The following is an 11,480-nucleotide window of genomic DNA, read 5'->3' on the forward strand; positions in this document are numbered from 1 at the left end:
CCTAGTTTTGTTTGTGGGACAGGGTGAGCCTGTGATCTTCCAAACCACTGTCTAAGATCAGTTTTCATATCAACTTATATTTGATCCGAGACCCATCCAAAATGAGCACCCATCCAGTGGAGCTCAGGACTCCGCACATGAATATGAAAAGATGCCCTGACTTTTAGTTTCTGCTGGAGTTCTCGTAGAGCATTTTTCCTAAATGCAGCTTTCCTTCTTGAATTCCATGCTATTCATAGTTTGCTACAAACACAAATAAGGTAATTTCTTAAGGAGAGGAACTGTTTAATTATGGTTAAGAAGCTGTGCTACAGAGTCAGAAAGCCTAGCTTTCAATCCCATATCTATTGGGATTGACTTTGGACAAGTTAGCTTCTTTGTACTCCATTTGTAAAATCAGGATAATTGTATGTACTCTTTGGGTGGTGACCATTAAATAATGCACATAATGGGATAAGTACACCACTTGGTATGTGAGCACTCAGTAAATATTTGTTATTACTGGCATTGATTATTATGGGAGTATGTTTAGTGATGATATAGATGTAAGAAAAATCCAATTGTAATATCTTCTTTTAGGATAAAACATCATTCCCAAGATCCTAATTCTGCATATTCTCATTAGTACGCTGGAGATAGTCTCATGAGTATATTGTAGATATTCTGTAACTAGAGAAGCCTGGTCCTACGTCACTCTTGATAACATGTCGGGTATGTTAGGACCACATTTATTTCTCTAAGGCCCTGAGGTACTTCTGATTGCTTTTCTTTCTGGAGAAAAATTAGCTGGATAAGAGGTAGTAACCCACATAAAACACAAAACTAATTTGCAAAGTATGCATCATGAAACTAGATCCAGTTGGACTGGGAGAGACTGAAAAAGCAGTAAATAAAAATTCCTGAAGAGGAATAGATAATGATCTGCCTTCCTGCCTGAAATGCTTCACAACATTTAGCACATGTGACTGTCTACCAGGATAATATTTTGTCTCCTACCTAGAGACCATTGACTATGGTGGCATCCCTCCCAGAATTACCAGGGGTTTTAGGACAGAAAGAAAAGGGCTGAACTAACAAATAAATTAAGAGCACAATGTTCGCTGTATGGAAGCCCTTAGTGAGTGTTAATTATTGTTCTATCCTCTATAGTTTAAAAAAATGATTATTTTTGTTGTGGTGTCAACTTTGACCTACCCCACCTTTCTCTTCGTACATCTATACAAAAATCTCAGAATTACTAAAATTAGTTAATCTCAAATGAATTGAGATTGAGTTACTCTCAAATGAATACATTTGACTGCAGTATACGATCTAGTTATCCTGTTCATCCAGACCCATACCCTTAGTGTTACACAGTGAAATGCTCTTCTTTCCTTCAAAAGCGGGAAAAAAACCAAATGGAGCAATTTGGTTAATCCATCAGCCAAGGTAAGAGATCTGTCAGATGTTTAATTATACTTGAGATGTATTTGCCGTCATGTACTTATATATATTTGTACTGTTGGAACTGAGCATAGACTATTCCAAAGACACAGTAAAAATCTAAAAATGGCTAATATTTTAGAAGATTTTTTTAAATTAAATTTATTTTTTTTAATTTTTTTATTTATTTGACAGAGATCACAAGTAGGCAGAGAGGTAGGCGGAGAGAGAGAGGAAGGGAAGCAGAGAGCCCGATGTGGGGCTCTATCCCAGGACCCTGGGATCATGACCCAAGCTGAAGGCAGAGGCTTTAACCCACTGAGCCATCCAGGCGCCCCTTAAATGTTTTGAACTTGGTTTTGCAAATATGTGAATTTGTATCTAACTTGGAATTCATTTTTATCCAAGGAAAATTATACTGGGAAGACTTCCTTAGATTTTGTGGAATGCCCTTTCTGCTCAGCTTCTTCCTATACTAAAAACCGATAGCTCTCTGTGTGGTCTATTATCCCTAGCCAAATTTGATATGGGTTCCCACAAACCTCTGTGGACCATGTACAGTTAGAATTTGTATTTCAAAATGCTTTACTAGGGTTTGCATAATGGTACCTGCTGTGATCTCCCAAAGTTGGTAAACTAACTAAATACTATTTGTCTGATATATTTATGGACTCTAATTGTTAGTTATCTGTAGCATAGGATGGCTGTCTCCTTTAATTAGTTACCAGAAGTTGTTAGAAAAATGCCTGCTCCTTTCTGCTCACAAAACCTCTTGAGGGCTCACTGTCAGCAGAAGAGTTGAATCTGTGTAGATCATATACACTTGATTTTAGAAAGATCTTACTGGTAACATTTCCAAAAAATTTGTGATTGTCACAATTTAAATTTTAATAATCTTAAAACATAAATTTTTATTTTAATTGTATTTGATTTATACTCACATGTCTTTTTTTTTTTTTAAACCTAACTAAGAGCTAAGGATATGGGGCTTCAATTCCTTCTAAATTAATTTGAGGCATTTCTCCTGACTAATTGAGTTACGAGTAATTATAAAGGTGGTCTGCTTTCTCCTAATATGGCAGCCTATGCTCAAGATTGTACACACTGTGTCTCCAGATGTAAGCATGCATGCAAAATGGTAAACAAAGGAGTAATTTTGGTACACTTAAAAAATTTTAAATTAAAATGATGCTTACAAAAGATTTTTTAAATAAATCTGAATAAGGCTGGTAGTTTAGCGAATAGTACTGTGTTGATGTTCATTTCCTTATTTTGATCATTATACGTTGTTCATGTAAGAAAATGCTCTTGTTTGTAGGAAATGTAGGCTTTATTCAGTGGTAAAGGGCTGATCATGTCTGCAGCTTACTTTTTTTTTTTTTTAATAGTATGGTGGCAGTGACGGTGTGTGCGCATGTGAGAGTGTGTGTGTGTGTGTGTGTGTGTGTACGTGTGTGTGTAGCAGAGAGAGAATGTGATTTAAAAAGGTGGTAAAATTTGAGGAATTGGGGCAATAAGTAAAGTTAATTGAAAAAAAAAAGATAGTGTAAACAAAAGAGCAAGATATAAAATCATTTTCCTCAGCTGTATAAAAATAAGGTGGAAGGCAAAAATGCCAAATTATTGGATTCTAGACTTCTAGTTTTTTTATACATTTCTCTTCAATTTTTCTATTCTGAGTATCTGTTGCTTTTAACTGTATATCCCACAGGGCAGGGATTTTCATCTGTTTCATTTCCTAGAAATGTGCCCGATATAGAGTAGATGCCAAAAAGATCTTTTGCTGAGTGTGTGGATGATTAATTGAAAATTGGTGTTTATTGAATATGTACATATTGAATCTTTAATAAAATTTTCCATTTACAATTTAGGAAGTGGAGTGAAATACCATATTACACTATGACCCTAAAAAATGAAACTCCCTCCCAATGTAAAAACTGATCCATTGAAAGTTAAAGTAAACTGATAATTAAAGTTTGATTTTTGACATTTTTCTTAATTTTTTTCCTTAAATTTCCTTGATAGATTCTTCAGTTTGAAGATATCTTGGCCAGTACTTTCTATCGAGAGCACTTTCGAACGTACATGGAAAGGATGGACAAGAGAGTTCTGATTAGTTTTTGGGAGTCTGTGGAATATTTAAAGAGTGCTAACAAGGTAGTATATACAGCATCAAAAGAATATTAATCACTAGCTGATGAAAACTTGCATGTTAGGCACTGTATCTGTGTTTCTCTGTGAAGCTGTAAGATAAGTATACATTAAAAGACTATTTAAAACCAAATATAATAATGGAATTATTGTCTAGCCCCTAGTGGTAAATAAAATTAGATTTTATTTTACAAAAAAGACGCCTTTGAATGTGTAGTCAAGGGAAAATGCGACTTAAAAGTGTACCAAAATACTGCATTTACTTTCAGGTAGTTATTTTTTTTAACACATTGTAAAAAGACCTCTCTCTCTCTCTCTCTCTCTCTCTTTACACTGCTGTTTATAATGAATTGATCTTGTCCTCTGAACCTCAGTCTCATAACCATATTATTTTAATATCATATTCATGTGTGTAATTTATATGACTGTTCTTCTTTTATTTCATTAAAAATATAATTGAATTAATGGGGCCTGGGTGGCTCAGTCAGTTTAGTGGCTGACTATTGGTTTCAGCTCAGGTCATAATCTCAGGATTGGCCTCTGCACTCAGTGGGGAGCCTGCTTGTGGATTCTCTCTCTCCCTCCCACTCTCTCCCTGCTCTCTCTCTCAAATAAATAAATAAACAAATAAATATTTAAAAAATATTAAAAAAAATAAAATATAATTGAATTAAGAAACACAAAAGAACATTTTTGGTTATAGATGCCTCTTACAATGAAAACCCCAACAATAAGCATTATGTTTTGCACTCAGCAATGTTTCAGTACATTTAACGATTAAAGACTGTGAAATATGTATGTTATATGTGTTTATAACTATATGGGACAGTATGTATAACATACATATGTATTTTGAGAGGCTTATTAAAATAAGCACGAAGAGCAGTGGGTACGTTAAATTACTATTTGCACTTTATATGAGTGTTGGCGGAACTGAATACCAACTTAAAATACATCATAAATCACAAACTACCTCTTTTTTGTTTTTTGTAAAAAATTTTTATTTACTTATTTGAGAGAGAGAGGGAGAGAGAGAGAGAACACAACCAGGGAGAGGGATAGAGGCAGAGGGAGAAGCAAACTCCCCACCTGAGTAGGAACCCTGATGTGGGCCTCTCTTCTGGGACTCCAGGATTTTGACCTGAGCTGAAGGCAGATGCTTAAAGGACTGAGCCACGCAGGTGCTCCACGAACTACGTTGGTTAAGGAATTAAATTCATTTTCGTAGTATTTTTAAATTCTCTTAGAAATGCCTTTCATTGTTAATTTGTAAGCCACAAATTACCTTATTTTAACAAATACTGTTTTTGTCCACTTTATTACATATTTTATTTACTAGACTTGATTCCACCTAGCAACACTGATTTGGATGTGAAATTTATGGGATGTTTGTTAAATTCACAGTCTTCATTTGTTAAGTTGCTTGTCTTCATTTTTTTTTTTTAAGATTTTATTTATTTCAGAGAGAGAGAGTGTGAGCAGGGGGAGTAGCAGAGGGAGAGAGAGGGAATAAATCTTCAGCAGACTCCGTACTGAGTGGCAGGCCCTAAGACCCAGAGATCATGACCTGAGCTGAAACCAAGAGTTGGACGCTCAGCCACCCAGGCACCCCTCTCTTTATTTTCACTCCTGTTGAAGACTCTGTGTAACATTCCTATAGTTAATGAGATGTGTCTAGAGGAAATATAAATATTATGTCAGCCAGAAGGGATATTTGCATTTGTGAGTTGGCTGGCTGTGACCTACGTGTAATGTTTACAACTAAGTCCTCTAATATAAGCTTGATTATAATGCAATAAATCATCATTCTGAAAGAACATTTTTCTTGTTTTCTTAAATTATACAATACTGACTTTTTTTCTGTAGTGAGAAATGGCACTTCCAATTATTTATATTAGATTTTAAAAAGCCAAATTGAATTTAGCTGACATTTGAGCTGTGGTGTTCAGATTTACAAGAAGGAGTCCATCGCAAGAAGAGAACTGTTGTCATTTTTCTCCTTCCAGCATTTCAAGACATTACATTTGTTAACTATTCAACTGAAGTTTCATTTTAAGGAGCCAGTTGTCTTTTCAGGGTCTGCCTCTTGCCTCTTGCTTCTGGACGTGCGTACAAAACCCAAAGAGCCGCACCGAAAATGTACAGTGTACATTCCTCATGTCTTCCTTCCAGCTTTGAAATGTAGAAAGTTCTGAAGATAATCCTTTTTGACAGAGGTGATATTTCTTACCTTTCTTGTTAATTTTTCTGTCTTTTCAGAATGAAATTCCTCAATTAGTTGGCGAAATTTACCAGAATTTCTTTGTGGAAAGCAAAGAAATATCTGTGGAAAAATCACTTTACAAAGAAATCCAGCAGTGTCTTGTAGGAAATAAAGGTATTGAAGTGTTCTGCAAAATCCAGGGAGATGTTTATGAGACCCTAAAGGATAGGTATTACCCTTCATTCATTGTCAGTGACCTGTATGAGAAGCTGATGCTGAAAGAGGAAGAGAAACATGTCTCCCAGTTGATTTCCAGCAAGGATGAACTGGTGAGTCACATTTAATTTTCTCCTCCCTTCTCAGTGGTTAAGCTTCGAAAGTGATCGGGTAGGCTCATATTGTATAAGCTGAATTTGGTGTACGCCTTCATCTTTTAATGTATAGGACTGTAAGTAGAACTTACAGACTTCTTCCCTTGTTCCTGTGAAAACTGACTACTGTTGCCTGGTGTCGAGTCAGAGACCTCACTGCCCCCTCTCGACCTGAGACACACCCCAAAAATGCCAAGGCAGAAAGCCTGTGGGGTGGAACATTTGTGGCCTAGATAAGAGATAAGAGAATCCGTAGAACGGTAGTGCAGCCTGAGAATAGTCAAAGGGTGGGAACATAAGGAGAGGAAGAGAATGTGGTTGGAGTTACAGGAAATATTTTGGAGTTAAAAAATATCAGATGTAAGTAAGATAGATGTTCCAAAGAAAACCTTGCTCAGCCACACCTGAAGTCTAATTTTCTTAAACGTATTGTCATTTAATTGGAGAACTACAATTGCCACCTGTCATTTACTATTAATGATTTACATGGGTTTTAAGATTTGTGAAGGTGCAAAGAAAAACAAAATGTTTTATAGTCACCCTACTTGGAAAGATGGTAATCGATCACGGATTTTTTTTTCTGCCCAGTGGTATCTCAAGCCCTAGGGAATCAAGTGCTTGCCCTCGATGATATTAGAAGTCAGTATCTCTGAACTGTTAAATTCATTCCTTCAGACTTTTTAAAAGATTTGTTACTTAGCTCTTTATACTTTCAGTGTATAACACCACGAAACTGGTCCAAAAGTCATTACGCATTGCATCTTATTTTTAAGATAGGTCAATTTGTTTAATTTTTTATTATTTATTTATTATTTTTTGGTCAGATTATTTTAACTGTGTTACCTCTCTCCCTCAAAAATTAAAATGTTTAATTTGCAAATGCTGTAGAAGAGGTTATTCAGATTAATTAAAAATGTCAGTACCCAACAGATAAATTGAGTAAGGTCTTGAACTAACAGTTGATATGAAAGGCAAACAAATATGAAAAATTGTCCAACTTCACCTTGGATCAAGAGTAATATGTATCACTGATCTTTTGAAAGCTCCTACTTCTAAAAATTTATCTTAAGATAATAACTAAAGGGTAGAAAAGTATATATATAATGGAGTTTGCTTTAGTACATTTGGGATAGCAAACCAGCAGAATCAACCCAGAGTAGGAACAGCAGTAGGAATATGTATTAGTGTACTATCAATTCCCAGGGTATTATACAGCCATAAAAATTAAAATTTTATGTTTTTATTATGTTTAAACTATAATTAATACCCTCAAAATAAGCAACATTGTAAGTTATATGGAAAAGACAGAATACATGTTTATGTATACAAAGTGTGTTGTACTATGTCATGATATGTACATTGCGGACAAAGATTTGAAAGACCCTACAAAAATAAAAAAAGCTTGGTTTTTTAGGATTATTAATACTTATTTTTGTAGAAAAAAGTTATTGTTTGTTACTTACTAATTACCAAAAATTAGAAGAAAAAATTCTGGAAGAACGTTAAAGAATATAAACAAAGAAGAAGACTGTTCTTAGCTGTTCTTTCCAGTGCCCTGCACAAATCTGTTTTATATGCTGTCTGTTGGTAATCTATCCAGATTTTAAAAGTTACACAGTTCTTTATGAATCTTAAGTCATTTTGCTTTTATTTAATTAATTAATTTTAAGTCACCTTGAAATGCTAACCATTTTACTTGTAAAATGATCTACCTGTTGATTTATAAAATGTATCTTCAAGAGAAGGACTGAACAAAGTGTATACTGAAAATACTTTCACTAATGGGGATTTGGAAATTTTATTTTATCTTATTTTTTTTTAAAGATTTTATTTATTTATTTGGCAAAAAGTGAGAGAGAGAGAGAGCGAGCACAAGCAGTGAGGAGCAGCAGAGGGAGAGGGAGAAGCAGGCTTCCCAAGGAGCAGGGAGCCTGATGTGGGGCTCAATCCCAGGACCCTGGGATCATGATCTAAGCTGAAGGCAGAACCTTAACCAACTGAGCCACCCAGGTGCTCTGGAAATCTTATTTTAAAGGGATTTGCTTGAGTTTTCTATAATATTCTTTGGAGCCGGAAAGGAAGCCAAGTGTTTCTCAGTGTCTTTGTCCAGGATTAGGCACAGATCATTCGGTTGAGCTGGACAGAAAACTCAGTTGCTTTCCTTTGTTCCAAGCAGATTCCCTTGGGTGTACGATCTGGAAAATAATGGTATGGAATCCACCCCAGGCCCTCCTGCTTTTTCAGGCTTAATGATGTTTCTTTTTTCAGTGCAGTCCTGAACACCAGTTATTTTGGTTCCAGATAACTTTGATTTGTTACTTTGTTGAGGCAAAGCAGCCAGCTCCTGGGCTTTCTACCATAGAGTCTTTCCTTAGTGGGATCTAGTATTGGGCACAGTGTAATCATATCGAACCTATACACTAGGGAATAATGGCTGACCAGTCCAGCATCAGAAGATAGTGTGGTTCATGTGACTTTCTCCCCCAGGGCCCGGGAATCGAGGCTGGTGAGGAAGCTGTAGATGAAGGCACCAGCCGGATTAATGAACAAGCCAGTTTTGCTGTAAACAAACTACGAGAACTAAATGAGAAACTTGAATACAAAAGGCAAGCTCTAAATTCTATTCAAAATGCACCAAAACCTGACAAGAAGGTAACTCTTTTGCTTTCAAGGTTGTCTTTGAAAGTTTCCACTTTCTGATTTGATAAAGTTTTCAGTTTATGTTTGCAAATCATCACAATTTCCTTAAAAAGAATTTTAACTGTAAGTTCCATTGTTAATTTTTTGCTTCTAGTATAGAATGAGAAAAGTAGTTGCTTTTAGTCTTCCATGGTTTGGGGTTCTCCCTCAGTCGTCAGCGGTGAGTAGCTCCATGTTCTCTCACCTGGCTTGCCTATGATACCTTTTCAGAAGAGAGCAAAGCATTTCCTTGTGCCAGACTCATTTCCGGAAGTAAATTAACTCCGTGAGAACAGTCTTTTAAATTTTCATTTTTCTTTCAAATGCTGTGAGTCACAGTTTAGAGAACTTCAGAGAATTACACAAGAAATAAATCGTCTTGCTAAAAGCCAACAGAATTGGAAACCTTAAAAATGTAGACCATGTCTCCCTAACTGGCACTTTGCAAACCCAAGCGGTGGTGCGACTTTTTTCTTTGTGGTTCTGCCTCTTCAGAGCCAACAGGGAGATGTCTCTGATACAGCTATGGCCGATGCTCTTCTGTCTGCCCAGCTGATCTCCTCTGGCAATTTCTGAGTGTGTGTTCAGCAACAGAAGTGATGAGTAAATTCCTGATGCTGAGTCAGTCACTGTGGGGCATCAGTGACATACCAAGCCTGACCTGTGCCCTTCGGGAGCTAACGTGTTGATGGTGGGACTAAAACATACCCACGTGAAGGTGAAACTGATAGTCACAGCCCCGACTGATGGTAAAAAGCAGGTTCAGAAGGTTTAGGCTGGGAGTGCTTCCTGTAGGCTTTCTGAGCAAGGACAGAGTCCTTGCAGCCTTCGTGTTCAGGAGAGTTGGGAGCAAAACTTCTGCCCTCACACCACAGAGTTACATATCCTTGTAGATTTTCTCATGAAAGAGATCCATAGCCTTTTTTTTTTTTAAATAAAATTACTTATTTTTAAAAAATTGTCACAAAATATACATAACATAAAGCCTACCATTTCAGCCGTTTTGTACAGATCAGTGTCTGTGCATTCACACTGTTACGCAACTGTCACTACCATTCCATCTACAGGACTCCTTTCATATGGCAGAATTGAAGCCCTGTACCCATTAAGTAATACTTCCCATTCCCCGCTCCCCAGCCCCCTGGCAACCACCATTCTGCTTACTATCTCTTACAGATTTAACTACTCTGAAATACATCATGAGTGGAGTCATACAGCATTCATCCTTTTGTGACTGGTTTATTTCACTTAGTATAATGTCTTCAAGGTTCATTCATATTATACTGTGTGTCAGAACTTCCTTCCTTTTTTAAGGCTGAGTAATTTTCCACTGTGTATATATATAGCATTTTGTTTATCCATTCACCCATCAGTAGACATTTGGTTTGCTGCCACCTTTTGAGTATCATGAATAATCCTGCCATGGACATGGGTATATAAATATCTTTTCAAGGTCTTGCTTTCAGCTCTTCTGAGCGTGTACCCAGAAGTGGAATTGCTGGGTCATATGGTAATTCTGTTTTTAATTCTTAGAGGGGCATCCATACTTTTTTTCCATAATGGCAGCAACATTTAATACCTTCTCACCAACAGTGCATGTAGTTTCTGATTTCTGTATATCCTCACTAATAATTGTTGTTTTTCAGTTTTTTGATAGTAACCATCCCAATGGGTATGAGGTAGTAGCTCATAGTGGTTTTGATTTGCATCCCACTAATGATTAACTATGTTGAGTATCTTGTCATGCACTTTTTGGTCATTTATATAAATTTTTTTGGAGAAATGTCTATTCAAGTCCTTTGCCCATTTTTGAATCAGACTGTTTGGTTTTTGTTTTTAAGTTTTTAGAGTTCCCTATATATTCTAGATGTTAATACTTTATGAGATATGTGATTTACAAATATTCCCTCCAACACCGTGGGTTGCCTTTTTACTGTGTTGATAGTATTTGCACAGAAGTTTTAAATTTTTATGAAATCCAGTTTTCCTATATTTTCTTTTGTTGCCTTTGCCTTTGGTGTCATAGCCAACAAGTCTTTGCTACTTTAGTGTTATGAAGCTTTTCCCTATGTTTTCTTCTAAGAATTTATAGTGTTAGCTCTTATGTTTAGGTCTTTTCTCCATTTTGAGTTAATTGTTGTTTAGGAGTTTAGGGAAGTGTCTCACTTCATTATTTAGTATGTAGGTATCCAATTTTCTGAGCACTCTTTATTGAAGAGATTGTTCTTTTCCCATTGATTGGTGTTGGCACCACTGTCAAAAATCCTTTGACCTATATACAAAGGTTTATTTCTTGGCTGTCTATTCTAGTACATTGATCTACATGTTTGTCTTTATGTCAGTACCATACATTTCGATTAGTGTAGCTTTGTAGTAAGTATCGAAATCAGGAAGTGTGAGTCCTCCAACTTTGTTCTTTTTTTATTTTTCATTTTATTTTTTTATAAACATATATTTTTATCCCCAGGGGTACAGGTCTGTGAATCGCCAGGTTTACACACTTCACAGCACTCACCGTAGCACATACCCTCCCCAATGTCCATAACCCCACCCCCCTCTCCCAACCCCCCTCCCCCCATCAACCCTCAGTTTGTTTTGTGAGATTAAGAGTCACTTATGGTTTGTCTCCCTCCCAATCCCATCTTGTTTCATTT

General features: G+C 36.3%; 1 protein-coding gene across 3 annotated transcripts in view; it reads left to right on the plus strand.

Moving 5' to 3' along the window:
* LOC111144604 (sorting nexin 25) overlaps positions 1-11,480 on the plus strand; it is a 127,296-nt gene that overhangs the window by 90,006 nt on the left and 25,810 nt on the right. For all 3 annotated transcript variants that reach the window (XM_022498985.1, XM_022498987.1, XM_022498986.1), the window contains 3 exons: positions 3,448-3,579; positions 5,833-6,105; positions 8,635-8,799. In XM_022498985.1, the coding sequence (XP_022354693.1) occupies positions 3,448-3,579; positions 5,833-6,105; positions 8,635-8,799 (570 nt within the window). The remainder of the gene's footprint in view (positions 1-3,447; positions 3,580-5,832; positions 6,106-8,634; positions 8,800-11,480) is intronic.

Source organism: Enhydra lutris, unplaced genomic scaffold (genome assembly GCF_002288905.1).
Source record: "Enhydra lutris kenyoni isolate GAN:26980312 unplaced genomic scaffold, ASM228890v2 scaffoldscaffold11, whole genome shotgun sequence".
In the NCBI taxonomy this organism is placed as follows: Eukaryota; Metazoa; Chordata; class Mammalia; order Carnivora; family Mustelidae; genus Enhydra; species Enhydra lutris.